Raw genomic sequence first — 15007 nt, 5'->3', positions numbered from 1 at the left:
GTGCAAGTAGTCCGAGGGGGTGAAGTTCAGGTGCGAGGGGGTCAGTGCTGGAGCTGATCATCAGTTACACAATGCTTCACTGGAAGTAACTTTGGTGAGGGAAACCTGTTCCAGAGTATATGGCCAAGAAAATGTCACTTAACTAATGCCACAAACTCCCCTTTCAAGCCCTAAAAGCAGAGAGCAAGATGTCTGGAGTCATGATACATTTTGTAACAAAGAAAGAAAAATGAACCTTAAGAACAGACTCCACTCGGAATTAATGTAGCAGATAGGATATCCAATTCCCACCCTCCCCCTCTGCTTCTTCCTGGCATGAAAAGGCAATGGCTAGGAACCTTGAGGGAATTCTTAGAATGGAGTACACAAACAAAGGCATGTGGCGGAAAAAATAGAAGGGAGTGCCTGGGAGAGGCTGCAGCAGTTGGAAACAGGACTTGCGAGTGTGAGGCCCTGAGTTCCAGCACCATGTATGAAAGAATGAGGCTTTGATCCCACCTCTGTTTCATACACACACACACACACACACACACACACACACACACGCACGAAAGACGGGCAGTTGGAACTGGCTGAGCACACATACTACAGTGCACAAGATTGGAAGTTCAAGCCCTGGTCCCCACCTGCAGGGAGGAAGCTTCATGAGTGGTGAAGCAGGGCTTCAGGAGTCTCTGGGTCTCTCTCTCTTTCTTTCTATCTGCTCCATCCCTTTCGATTTTTCTCTGTCTCCATATAATATATATAAATAAAAATAAATGTTTTTAAAAGGAAGAAAACTAGAATGAGCCTACACGTCGTCAGTGCCCCTTGGGCAGTACACATCCTATATTATTTACGCCTTCTTCTACTTAAAGAGAAATGCATTTTTATTTTGTCATATTTACATGTACACATATACCAATGATAAAACAAAACATTTCAGATATTTAAACAAATAAGACATTTAATTCAGGTCAAAAGAAGAGATACATAATTATTTAAAAAGCTTAAATGAGAGAACCTGCTGTTCTTTCATGTTGGGAGATGAGGGGAGAAAGGCATCAGGAAGAAGGCAAAGAGTCCAGGCAATCTGATCCAGTCCTTTCATGTATTTATTGTCCTTTGTTTGTTTGTCTGTTTGTTTGTTTTTCCAGAGCACTGTTCAGCTCTGGCTTATGGTACTGTGGGGGATTGAACCTGGAACTTTGGAGCCTCAGGCTTGAAAGTCTCTTTGCAGAACCACTCTGATATCTACTCCGGCCCTCCTGTATTTTTTGTACTCTCTCAACCAAGCTGTAATAAGAGGTTAGTGATGAGGCAGGGTCTTTTTAAGTCATATTACTGGAGTGTTAATAGTTCACAGTACAGTGTTGACATATGGGTACAATTTGCTATTTCTGATCTCCCTAGGATAGGTGTTTGCAAAACACTCCCACCCCCTAATCTGGGTCCTTCTCCGTGGTCATGTACCAGGATCCCAAAAACCCATCCCCAGCCCCCTCTCTTGTCCTCTTTCCCCAGAGTTCTCTGCTTTGGTGCGATACAACCCAGCCCAGTCCAAGTTCCACTTTGTGTTTTCCCGTTCTGTCCTTGTTTCTTAAATTCCACTTATAAGTGAGATCATCAGGCATTTGTCCTTTTTCTGGCTGATCTCACTTAACATGATTCCTTCAAGTTCCATCCCAGATGAGGTGAAGGAGACAAATACATATATGTGTGTGTGTGTGTGTGTGTGTGTGTGTGTGTGTGTGTGTGTGTATCAACTTAGTTACTCAGTTGTCCTTGAGCATGTGGGTTCCTTACTTCACATAAAAGGCTAAATGTAATCCACCACATCAGCAAAAGGGAAAACAAAACACACAATTATTCCAATAGGAGCAGAGGTCAGATTTTTACCCACATCTGTCAGACTTCATCTGTTCTGACCTGTACTATTTCCCCTCTCCCTGAAGAGCTACCTTAAGAGGTCAGATACCACATGCCCGACTCCTGTGACGCCCATGTATGTGGGAACCGGTGATGTGGTTTCTCAGGGTGCAGTTGCCAGGAAATAGGTAGAGAACAGCTAAAGCAGCAGATCGGGCTTTGGTTAGTGCTGGTGAGGGGCAGCTCGGGTCTCCATGCCAGGGGTCCTCTGTGAGGTCTGCAGGATGTAGCCACAGAGATTAGTCCCACACCCTGTACTCACACACCACGTGATACCCAGACGTCCAGCCGTGTGCTGCTGCAGGACAAAGTCGCCTTGGACTTGTGCATTTAACTTAGGAAAGAAATGTCACAGTCTCTGAGGTCTGAGCCCAGAAACCCCACTCTTCTGCTTGAATTCCTTTGGAACAAAGCTCTGAGATGAGACGCTTCTGAGTGTTTGCTTCTTCCCCAGACATCCTGCCAGCTGCTTTTCTTCTGAGCTCTCCCATCTTGCCAGAAGGGGAGACGGCAGGCTTCTCCTGTCGCAGTCTCTGCTTCCAGCATCAATCTGTGACCCTGGCAAGACTAGGTGGATGTGCAAGGCTATCTGAGCCAGGGAAACAAGGAGCAGGCTTGTTGCTGTGCCCTGGGGGTAGGGTGGGGCTGGAGGGACTCATCTGTCTGCCAGGAACTAAAGAGGACTGTCAAAACAATAATAAGAATAATAATAATTTTAAAGTCAGGTTCTATTTCCAGATGCATCTTTACTTTCTTGCTCTTAGATGGGCAGCAGTCAGACACTAGGAAAAGTTAGGGGCCTTAATGGGGTAGAGGATTCTGGACACGGTTGAACTGAGAGCAGATGTATGTATCTTCGGGTGGAAACAATCAGAGACAGTCCTGTGCCTGGGAGGGACAAGAGATAGAGGTGTTCCTTGCCTCTCTCTCTCTCTGTCTCTCTTTATAAGATAGGACAGAGAGAAATTGAGAGAGGAGGGGATGATACAGAGATGGAAAGCAAGATGCCTGCAGACCTGCTTCACAGCTTGTGAAGCTCCCCCCCACCATCCCGCCCCTGCAGGTGGGGAGCCCGGGGGGCTCAAACCCGGGTCCTTGAGCTTGGTGATATGTTCATTTAAACCTGTATGCCACCACCCAGCCTCCTGAGGTTGTCTGGCATGGGCAAACTCCTCTATTCCTGGAAGGCACCTTTCCTTTCACCTACATCTTTGCCCCTGGCCTCCTGGGACCTGACTGTGCTCACACTAGGGGCTCAGGAGGGCTCATCGGTCACCCTCGCAGAGGTGCGCACCTGGGCTCTGCAACTTCGCCCTTGGGCGGCCCAGGGAGGCTATGGCCACGGTGGGGGCGGGGGCTGGGCGACGTCCCCTGCAGATTGGCTGCAGGAAGCCCCGCGCTCCTCGCTCCTCAAGTCCTCGGCAGCTCTCAGCAGCAATGGGTGGGGGCTGGTAGTGTGTGTGGGGGGGGTACTCAGGCCCTGCGCCCGCATGCCATACCAGCGGATGCTGTAGGGTGGAGTGGTGTCGCCCCTTCTCGCTTCCTCCTGGGTTCAGGGTCTCCAGGGCCGGTTTACACGGCTCCTTCCTGGCTTGGCGAAGCCCGCGGGCCCGCGGCCCCTGCTCGGGTGCCCACTGCAGGTGGGTCCAGGGCAGTGCAGCCTGGGTGCTGGGTGACAGGTGCGGGGGCTGGCTAAGCCCCGCTGGGTGGGGGCTGCTCCCCGTGGCCAGGGCCTGCGGGGGATACGCGGCGCCCGGGGGCACCGAGGGCCTGCGGGGGATACGCGGCGCCCAGGGCCGCCCAGGGGCGCAGCAGCTCTGGCTCTCGGACCCGGGCCGGGCGCACCAGCCCCGCCGCTCCCGCCCCGCCCGGCCCGTCAGCGCTGCCCTGGGCCAGCTCACCGCTCCCTCCTCCCGGACTCAGACCTGGGCTGGAGCCACCGGGGAGGCCGTGCACCTTGCTCGCTCGTCCAGAGGGATCCAAGGTCGCTTTCTGGTGGCTTTTTGTTTGTTTCAGGAAAGTTTTAATCCCACAGACTGAGTGAAACCTCCTTGTGTTAAACATCCACTCTGCTGTGGGCTGGAAATGGGCCACTGAATTTCGGCTGAGCTGAAGGTTCCAGGATTTATCATTCTTGCCCCCAGGATGCTGAACCCTCTTCTGTCATTAAAAAGAAAAAGAATCTTGGAAGCGTTTTGGTCATTTTGTTTTAAGAAATTTGCTTTATCTCCCACGGCTTTGCAATTCGGAAATGTTTCTGAAACGGAGGAGGGAGGGTTAGAGACAGAAAGCATCTGTGTAGCAGGAATTAATAAGTATCATGCAAAAATACCACAGCTAATAGATATCCTTGACGAGTGGAAATATCTATGTTTAATTGCTTTAAAAATGTGGGGTGGAAAAACACAATTATGCATTGTGATAACAGACCTGTACAGATCATTTCTGCATAATACAAAACAAATGTTGAATTTTTTTATGACTGAAGTAAATGTTCCCATATACCATGTTGCCCCATCCGTAAATACTTGAGGATAGTTACCAAATGAAAGCATTTAGATCAACCCTTAATAAAAATAAAATTGCATAGTTTTTTTATATTGTTGCTATCCTCAAACTCATTTTCCAATATCATTGGAAATATCAGTGTTAAAACTCTCGATTTCTTAATTTTCAGAGATACATAATATATGATTCCTAATAATTATAAACACATCATTTTATTCATCCTGCTTTAATAACATGCATTTTATAATCACTGTACAACTGAGATAGACTGATGCTGTATTTCTTTATTCAGTATATTATAGACACCTTGTTCAAATAGGTTAAGAGATGTAAAACAAAATAAAACAAGAAAAAGAAATGCTCCCAGTAGGAACAAAATCACAGTGCTTTACAGACAAAAGGCAAGGAAAAAAATTTTCTCATACGAAAAGGGATTTATTATTACATAGAAAACTCCCACCATAGTCGAAACACACCTCAGAAACTAGGAAACACCTTAGATAGAGTTGTGCCAATTACTCAGCCCACAAGCATCTGCTTTGTCTTAATTAGACGGGGGAGGTGAATGACCACTGTTTATTTTCATTTTCCTCATTAATTATGAAAAACTGCATTTAATTCATCTTGCATGGTGAGAGATTGGCTGCGCAGATGTAAGTCGTAAGGGAAGTGACTGTCGGTGGGTAACCTGAACATAGCACCCTGCCCAAGGGGACCCCTGGGTGGCACTGCACAGTAATGCATGCCATAATTGTAATTTTTGCCATAGTCCAAGGCTTCTTCTTGCTTCAGGGAAAATATCCCATTATAGTTAATTGGGGGAGGACTGAGGGGACCTTCAAACTGAGGACTGGCACACTCGGGGGAAGTGCTTTCATAGAAGGATTCGTACGCACTGCAATAATTGTAGGGCTTCATGGACTTGGAATTATCAAGAGCCCCAGGCCCTGGGGGGGTGGTGAGCTCAGGGCTGTGGTAGGGCGGGTAGAAAGTAGAGTAGGGTGGCCTTGTGTGGTGTGCAGCCTCCCCACCCTGACCCATCAAGAAACTCCTGGCATTGAGCTGCAAACAGCCTGCCACCAAGTTTGTCGTTGGCTGGGAAAGACCTTTGCATAAGTTTTGGACAAACGTGAGCAGGTCAGGTCTCTTGCCGATTCTCAGAATTTCAGAAAGTGCCCAGATGTAGTTTTTGGCTAGTCGTAAAGTTTCTATTTTGGACAGTTTTTGGGTTTTAGAATAACAGGGAACCACTTTCCTTAAATTGTCCAGAGCGTCATTGAGCCCGTGCATCCGGTTCCTCTCTCTGGCGTTGGCCTCTTGTCTCCTGAACTTGACCCTCTCCAGCCTCAGCTTGCTGGTCTTTTTTTTCCTGAGACCTCGCCTTCTGGGAAGCCCGTCTTCATCTTCCTCTTCCCTGTCTTCCTCCTCTTCTTCTTTCTCTGTTTCTTCTCCAGGGGCTCGCTTGATGCTCTTTCCTCGAAGGACAATTTGTTTGGAAAAGCTCTCCGGTTTCTTAATCTGCTTCTGGCCCTCACATTCTCTAGGAAACTTTCTGCACATCTGGGACTCTGGCATTACAACAGACTCATCAAACGGTAGTGTTAACATGTTCTCTAATCTTAAATTACCTGAAAAAAAAAAAATCCCAGCACAAGATTTAAGGTATTTTCTTTTTTTCCTAAAGATTACATATACTTAAAACATATTTATGACTTAAATAGAAGAACACAAAACACATTTAAAAAGCTGATCCGGGACTCCTTTTTTACATGAAATGTAATTTTTCAGTTTGTGCAGACTACTAATGATAAAAAATTCACATTGACACATGCAGTGGGGTTAATTTAGGCAGGAAAATTACCAAAATAAAACAAAACATGAAGCACTGATTATACCACCACCCTCCATTTCACTTAAAATTTAAACCATTTTTTAATATACAGAAATGTCTGTGGAATTCAAGCAAAAGCAAGACATGCTACAGCAATGCAGAAATTCATCAATTCAAATTCCCCCGAGGACAAAATGAGAGGAGAAACCAGTTTGTAAAATGAAAAGTGCTATCTCTCCATTACCTGACAGATTTGAGGTGTTATCATTATTTTTTAAGAAAAAAAGTACTAACTCAGTTTGCTGTATTATAAAACTGTGAATTTAGTTAAGTGGCTGTTGGAATATACAAATTTTAAAGAAGCTATTAATCCTAAACATATCTTAAAACTGATTTCTTCCTGATGAGTACAGAATTATGTGAGAGAATACTATTTTCCCCCAGCTTTCACAGAAAGGGGGGATTAGGCTAATTTAGAATAAGCCCCATAAATCAACTTAAAAAAATCACTGGCAGTTCTATTTAATCAAAGAAAGTGTTGAGACGGCTTTTACATTTAATCCACCCCCCCTCCCAAATGCAATTGTTTACTGCTGTTCCAATCATCCTGGACAAAAAAAAACACTCTCATAGTGTTTTGTTCTATGAGCCACAGAATTCTCCCTTTAGCTAATATCTGACAGGAACGGTCCAAGGATTCCGACTGCAATTGTGCACGTGTGTTCAGAATCCCGAATGAAAGGGGGAATCATTTGTGTTTCAAATGCCATTTTGCCTTTCATTTGGTGAAGTTGCAAGTATTTTTTTTTTCATTATCTAAACTCTTTAAACAAATAGGCACCTTAAAACAGAGACTTTTCCATCTAATGATCTTCCTCCCGTCAAAGTGCGTGCATACACACACACACACACACACACACACACACAAACTCCTGGTAGTGTCCACATACTTGCAGTGTTACATAATAGCGGTGAAAGTATGCGGTAATTACATCCTAAGAATGAAACATGCTAAGAAGTCACAGAAGGCAAAGAACATAACTACCATAAGACAGTGACACTGTACCTTTAAATACTTGCATGCAAAGCCAGTATCAATTGAAGTATATCTTTATTTATATTACCTTAGGTTTTAATTTCATTCAATAATCAGTTTTCATTTTGGGTCTTCCAGATCTTTCAGGCTGAGTGTCGCAACGTCTCCTGGAGTCTCTAGATCTGTGTATATCTGCACTATCTCATTGATCTCTAAAAAGTGACATTGATGCCAACTGCCAGAGCTGGTACCCATGCCATCTGCTAGTGACGTCACAGGGCAGAGAGAACCATGTGATCTTCTCTCTTGGGACCTTCATTCTGCACTGATCATCTGGCATCCCTGTAAGTGGGTACCAGCATTCATGCATCAACACAGAAGGTTAGACTGATAGGAAAAAAAAAATCTGCACCAGCATTTTACATACAGTAGGTGTGCTTCTCCTCGAGCTGTTCCGGCTTCTCTGGCAGCCTGTGGGAAGAGCTGTGTCAGTGCTCCATGTCCCCTGCCCACGGTGCCACTGCTAGGCGGCCGTTAATATTCCATTCATTTACTAGGTGGGCTTTTGTATGAACGAGAGAGCTTTTATTGTTGTTGTTGATGATGTTTTGTAAAGATCATCATCTCATCTGTGCACCTGGGTACCAGTGACAAAAAAAAGCCCTGAAAAGGAGCTGAAATCAGGAAAATGGTCTTAAGATACTTAACCAAACTAAGATTTCTGTAAGCGACCAGGGATCAGTAAAGGTCTTCTGATTTTCTTGTTTTGTTTCATGGCATGTAACTTACAGGAGGGCATGTGTGTGTGTGAGTGTGTGTGTGTGTGTGTGTGTGTGTGTGTGTGTGTTCTTTTATTAGCATGTAAGACTTCTGTGCTTCTTAGGAATTTGGAATAAAAGAACAGTTCCTCCATCTGGGGTCTGTGAAAGACACCCTCAGATGCTCCCCATCCTATGCTTGCTGGTATCTTTCACAACTTTTCAGAGAGATTCTTTATATATATAAAATACAGAGAAAACTGTGAGTCCGCTGTGAAAGATTTTTAAGCTACATTCCCGTTTCCTCTACGGAAAGTCACCAACTTCACTCTTCTATTGTGTTCTGTCTCTTCCTGGAGCTCACTCGCTTATGCTGCCTCCTTGGTTTTTCAGGCGCAATCAACGGAAAAATTAGCTAGAATTTTGACTTTTCTCTCTGAAATGTCATTGAGAATTTTAATCGAAGACAAACTTTCCCAGTTTAATTATTTTTTGAGCATCCAGATTTTTCTTTCTCCTAAAAAATCTTCTCATTGTATTTTTTTTCTCCACACTAGCATCAGCTTAAATATATTCTCACTCTCAGCATCCAATTACTTCTCTTTGTCAGGTTTATTTCATAATTGTCTCTTCCCTCCACTTTCCCCTTTTGTAGTCTCCATAAAAGCAGACCAGAAACAGGTAAGCAAGATCTGGCATAGTCTTATAGGTAAAATGAATCGTGAAACTAGAGGCAAACTCCACCTTCTTATTTTCTCTTCCTTGGCATCCCCTCTTCCTCTCCTAAAGGGGATAGTGTGTTCAGGTTTTCCTGTCAGTAAAGTAAAAAGCACACTTAAAAAAGTTTAAAAACACACAAACACAACCTTTGCTGTTTGTCAACCGAATAATCTCTTTCTATAAAATGAGACAGTATGCTTTTGGTATTAGTGTAATCCCTGGCAGAGTTGTAACTGTCGGGTCTGTGTTAGCATTTCCCTTATAAATCCCAGTTTTGAAAGGTTTAGAATTCTATTGCTTTAATGCACTTCGCTTTCAAATTGGCACCAGGTGCCTCCAACTAAAATCAGAGTTTGCTCCTGTGATATCCCACTCATTTTCATGCTCCTAAAAAAGTTAACTCAACTTTGCTGGGGCTAGAAAAAAAATGTGAGAATTGGCAGAGATAGATAGGGAGGGAGGGAGGGAAGGGGGGAGAGAGAGACTTGTTAGTTAAGAGGGTAATGTTTCTCAATGACTCAATAAAAATGAAAGTTTTAAGATAACGAAGCAATAAGTGTGTAACTTAAAATTGGCTGGTTGAGCTCATTTTTTTAAAGTGATGCATTCAAGTCATTTTAAAATGTGCTAAGAGCATATTATTATGTAGCTTGCACCTCAACAACTACACATGCTTTTTATATGAGTACATAGCATAGAATGTCCATAGTGAGGCTAGACGCGAGATTGCCTCCTCATTTATGGTACATTTCTAAATGTAAAGGAGTGTAAGTATCAGAGTTAGGAGCCACAAGGCGCCCAGAATGCCATCATGAAGCTTGCACGTTGCACCATCGTCTACATTAGAAAAGCCTCCCAACCTGCATCGTATCACAACATCACAAATATGAACATCAAAAGCCAAGGAATAGGTGTTTTAGAAAATCACCACCAATGTAACTCATCACAAGGAAAGATTTTATCTTCACATCTACAGACAAATGAGACAGTTACTTTTTTTTTTCCTTTGATGAAAACACATGGGGGCTGTTCTAGTTCTGCTTTTCAATGCAAAATTAGTCCTTGTGGTGGTATTGATGACATGGGGGTGCAGTAAGGGTGGGGGTGAGAGGCGCAGAACCTGTGTGTGTGTGTGTGTATGTGAGTGTGTGTGTGTGTATGTGTGTGAGTGTGTGTATGTGTGTGTTTATGTGAGTGTGTGTATGTATGTATGTGTGAGTGTGTGTATGTGTGAGTGTGTGTGTATGTATGTATGTGTGAGTGTGTGTATGTGTGAGTGTGTGTATGTGAGTGTGTGTATGTGTGTGTGAGTGTGTGTGTGTGTTTATGTGAGTGTGTGTGTATGTATGTATGTATGTGTGAGTGTGTGTATGAGTGAGTGTGTGTGTGTATGTGAGTGTGTGTGTATGTGTGTGTGAGTGTGTGTGTATGTGTGTGTATGTGTGTGTGAGTGTGTGTGTGTGTGTGTGTGTTTATGTGAGTGTGTGTGTATGTGTGTGTGTGAGTGTGTGTGTGTTTATGTGAGTGTGTGTGTATGTATGTATGTGTGAGTGTGTGTGTGAGTGTGTGTGTATGTGTGAGTGTGTGTGTGTGTATGTGTGTGTGTGAGTGTGTGTGTATGTGTGTATGTGTGTGTGTTTCTCCTGATGACAGTATTAATCTATTTGAATGCCTTAGCCTTTTTGTTTCTTTTCAGAAAAAAAGGGGAAAACAAAAAGTTGCTATGTCAAGACTTAGCAAGGATTTAGTGTGTTTATACAGTAATCTTTCAAGAGAAATTTTATCATGTCTCTTCTGCTATACTTCCAGATATGCAAATGTCTGTGCTGTTAATATGCATTTGTAACGTACAGCATAAGGGCTGCTCCCCCTCTGCTCAGAAAGCATGTCAGCAGCAATACTCTAAACGGAAATACCTTCTGAATCGCAGGCATTCGTAATGTGCAGAGCACATCACTGCCACTTCTGCACGGTCTGACCTTATGCCCATCACTTTGCACGCCCAAGTTTACATTCATGATTCAATTCATGATCAGTTTTACTGATGTAATTTCTGCTTTGGGGAAGTCATAAAATCTTACAGAACCTTATTTTTTTAAGTACCCTCATGGCTGCACGTTTCTCTCTTGCTTTCACTGGGGGGAAATGATGACACTGGACTTGGGAAAAAATGAACAAGTGACAGTTTGGCTTTGATCTGATTCAGTTATAAGGCACACGTTCACTTAAGGCTAACAGGTCTGTAACTCTGAGGCCATTTTATCTGTGTCAGTGTACATAAATAGTCTAATGACTCCCCCTTTTCACAATTCTCTTAAAATTAAAGAGATCATTTTGGAAATTTACAAGCACTTTTTCTTAGCTTTCTAAGAGGGTAACAGCATGTGACCCTGGGCCACATCAGATAGCAGCAGCTCACAACGTGAGTTTTCCTTTTAGGTGGAGTGTGCTTCCAGGGATAGATGCTGGACAGTGTTCTCTCTTGCCATTTTTAAGCTCTTACACAAATGCTTCAGGGCTGCCAGGAAACCAATGAGCAAGCCCAGTGTTAATCCCCAGAGTTTTAACTCTGTGTTCCCCATTGGCTTGAAATATTTTCCTGACTGGTAAAGAGATCAGTTTTGGAAAACAGTCCTTGGATTTAAATCCAGGTCTTTAAAATAGAAGGCACAATGCAAGACAGTCAATACTTCTAGAAGCCTTTCGAGGGCTAAAAAATATAGCTTAAGTAAGTATAGATGCACTTTTTTTTTCTAAATATGCACTTGTTTCTTTTTTTTTAAATTGTCTCTATTTATTTATTGGATAGAGGCAGCCAGAAGTTGAGAAGGAAGGGAGAGCTAGAGAGGGAGGGAGACAGAGAGACACCTGCAGCCCTGCTTCACCACTCACAAAGCTTTCCCCTGTAGGTGTGGGACCGGGGGCTTGAACCCAGTCCTTGCACTTAGTAACATGTGCCCTTAACCAGGTGTGCCACCTCCTGCCCCCCTGAATGATGTGATTCTATACATGAGGGTTACTCAGAATTCAGCAGTCTGGAAGTAACTGGAGGGCAGCAGGTAGACGTTCTCTTAGATTGACTTCAGTCTGGAAGTAACTGGAGGGCAGCAGGTAGACTTTCTCTTAGATTGACTTCATAGTGGAAAATAGACTGAGCCGCACTATTACCGTGTACAGATCTGCTCACTGGCTCACAGACTACTACAGCTCTGGACTCTCTGCTTGACTTCATAGTGGAAAATAGACTGAGCCGCACTATCACCGCGTACAGATGTGCCCACTGGCTCACAGACTACTGCAGCTCTGGACTCTCTGCTGTAGTCTGTCCCAGGAAAACATTTTCATTATTTTTCTCTTTCACAGAGGAAAATTTTAATTTTAGTCACCAAACTGGATATATTAATTTTCTAATTATCAAATAGCAGCAGATAAATATACCAGTTAAAACATGTACCATTAAGAGATGATCAGTGTTATTAGAAGGAGTTATTATAACTCCCACTATCAGTAAAGAAATTGTGCTTTATTCCCCTTTTGTAACCTTTCGGTAAGACAATGCAGTTTCCTCAGACTCTTAGAAATATCAATAATGACTTATTAATCTTGATCATAGATATTTATGAAACAGACTTGGACAGTGTTGTGATTCCCCATTAGCATGCATTGTGGTGGTTATTCTTAAGCATAGAAACCAGATGTGTAAATTGTCTTTTTTTTTTTTAATTTTACTGCTAAATCCACCCATTTTGTAAGAGCAGAGGTGGACAATCCACGCAGAAGGGATCTGTGCTCTTGAAAGTCAAGTCTTACTTTTGGTACTTCTGTGACACTTGTAGGTTTTCCTGGCCCACAGATCTCTAGGTGGATCTCAAGATGTCTTAGAACTGTGGAAGATGATGTCTGAAGTTGGCGTGGGCACATGGGCATTTTCTACGGAAAGCCTTTATCTGTCAAATTCTAAAGGGTTAAGTATTGCCAGAAGTCTTTATTTGATTGATAGCTTATCGGTTTGGCTTTGCATCTTGATTCCACTGTTTAGTAGCTGTATGCCACTCATTGATTGATTCTGTCATCCACCCACTCCACAAAGTCTTATTACATATCAATTTGGGAGTAATTCCCAAAATTGATATGTAATTTAGTTTTTATTTTTCCTTAATTTTCACTAGCACTCTAGTGGCAACAAACCAGGAAATTTTCTCTTAAAACATGTATACTTGACATCATTTAAAAAAATTTCATTTACTAGGGGATTAATGGTTTACAGTTGACAATCAAATACAGTAGTTGGTGCATGTGTCACATTTCTGTTTTCCATACAACATTCTAACCCCCCACCTAGGTCCTTCACTGCCATCCTGCTCCAGGACCAACACCCCCCAGAGTCCTTGACTTTGCTGCAATGCACCAGCTCCAGTCCAAGTTCTGCTTTGTGCTTCCCCTTCTGTTCTTATTCCTCAACTTCTGCCTGTGAGTGAGATCACCCCATCTTCATCCTTCTCTTTCTGGCTCATCTCATTCCACAGGATTCTTTCAAGCTCCATCCAAGATGAGGTGAAGAAGGTCTTGGTCTGTTACAGTCCACACACAGTCCTCAGTTCAGCAGCTAGGGAAATCAGGTTAAGCCTATATCAGATTCCTCTAAGCTCAGAACCCTCAGCAACTCCCATTTCTCTAAAAGTTGAAGTCAATTCCAGAGCAAAGTCACTAACAAAAACCCTTGAGGTAGAGCCCATGTCTTTCTGCCCTAAAGAGTTCTCTCTAAGGGTTGAGAAAATAAGTTTGAGAGGAAGTCGGGCGGTAGCACAGCAGGTTAAGCGCACATGGCACAAAGCGCAGGGACCGGCATAAGGATCCCGGTTCGAGCCCCCGGCTCCCCACCCGCAGGGGAGTCGCTTCACAGACGATGAAGCAGGTCTGCAGGTGTCTGTCTTCCCTCCCCTTCTCTGTCTTTCCCTCCTCTCTCCATTTCTCTCTGTCCTGTCCAACAATGACTACAACAGTAAAACAACAAGGGCAACAAAAGGGAATAAATAAATAAATAAATATCAAAAAGAAAAGACAAGTTTGAGAAGCCTTCTTTCAGAATTTGATGAGTCAATCTGGACAGCCCTAAAAGGAGGTGACTTGAAGTCGGTAACTCAGCAGTGAGCCTGGTGCTGCAGTTGCCATCAGTGGTCTCGCTCAGAGGTGTTGCCAAGTTCTCTGGTGTCCCTGGCACCTACTCTCCCCTCCAGCCACACAGCTGCGTGTGCACTGGGCCTTGGCTGACCCCCCCGGGCGTCCCTCAGGACTGCTGCACTTCATTTCTTCCTAGGTCTCCGTCTGATGTATTTTTTGTATTTTAGTATTTGTTTATTTAATATTAATAAAGACAGAGAAGTCAGAGAAATTGAGAAGAGAGGGGGAAGATAGGGAAAGAGACAGAGGGACACCTACAGCTCTGGAGCTTTCCTTCTGCAGGTGGGGACCAAGGGCTGGAACCCTGGTCCCTGCAAATTGTAATTTATATGCTTGACCAGGTGCACCACCTCCTGGCCCTCCACCCCATGGTTCATGCTCATATCCTTTCTATCTATGCTCGGATTCTGCCTTTCTGTAAGGTCCCTGCTGACCACTTAGTGCAGATGCACCTGTCCCCACCTGGACCTCCACTCCTATTTTCCAGTTTTGCTTTTCTCTCTGGGATGCATCGTGTCGCAGCACTAGGCATTGCCTATTTGCTGCATGGGTGGATCTACCACTCTGGTACCTGCATGGGAAAGCCAGTCACTATCCAGAACACTGCTCATCTCTGGCTTATGGTGGTGTGAGGGATTGAATGCGGGACTTCAGAGACTTTAGAGCCTCAGACATGAGTCTCTTTGCATAACCATTATGCTATGGACACCCACCCGATATGCACTTGAAAGTGGCGAACTGTTTCAGGCACTGGGTAGTGAGGGCCATTGGGGAAGTGAGGCTTCTGGGAATTTACAGATTAAAGGGTGAAGATAGACAGTGAAACCAGGGCAATCCAGCAGTGTAGACACTCATGTCCACAGGTGACCTAGGAAAGATTTGTTTGTGTGAAATAGCTGGGAACAAGGCAGAGAGGGGGAAAGGGAGAGGGAGAGAGAGGGAGGGAGGGAAGGAGAGAGAGGGAGAGGGAGAGGGAAAGGGAGAGGGAGAGAGAGAGAGGGAGAGAGAGAGAGAGAAATCACCTATTAGAGCACATGCTTTGACATGCCTGTGACCCAGGTTCAC

At 44.0% G+C, this 15007-nt stretch overlaps 2 protein-coding genes across 2 annotated transcripts in view; one reads left to right on the top strand and one right to left on the bottom strand.

The window, feature by feature from the left end:
• Positions 1-15007, top strand: part of PPP1R17 (protein phosphatase 1 regulatory subunit 17) — a 749123-nt gene that overhangs the window by 382671 nt on the left and 351445 nt on the right. The gene's annotated exons all lie outside the window — the stretch shown is intronic.
• Positions 4256-7703, bottom strand: NEUROD6 (neuronal differentiation 6). The gene is made up of 2 exons (XM_007530998.2): positions 7372-7703; positions 4256-6044 (listed from the first exon to the last, which is right to left on the bottom strand). Exon 2 carries the CDS (start codon positions 6022-6024, stop codon positions 5011-5013), a length of 1014 nt encoding a protein of 337 aa, XP_007531060.1. The 5' UTR covers positions 6025-6044; positions 7372-7703; the 3' UTR covers positions 4256-5010.

This window comes from Erinaceus europaeus, chromosome 8 (genome assembly GCF_950295315.1).
Source record: "Erinaceus europaeus chromosome 8, mEriEur2.1, whole genome shotgun sequence".
NCBI classification, from domain to species: domain Eukaryota; kingdom Metazoa; phylum Chordata; class Mammalia; order Eulipotyphla; family Erinaceidae; genus Erinaceus; species Erinaceus europaeus.
Note: the sequence above shows the minus strand (reverse complement) of the source record. Positions and strands in the feature narration are given on the sequence as shown.

What these genes read in the sequence shown, in the direction of transcription:
- NEUROD6 (XM_007530998.2), bottom strand. Translation starts at nt 6,024, where the DNA reads ATGTTAACACTACCGTTTGATGAGTCTGTTGTAATGCCAGAGTCCCAG.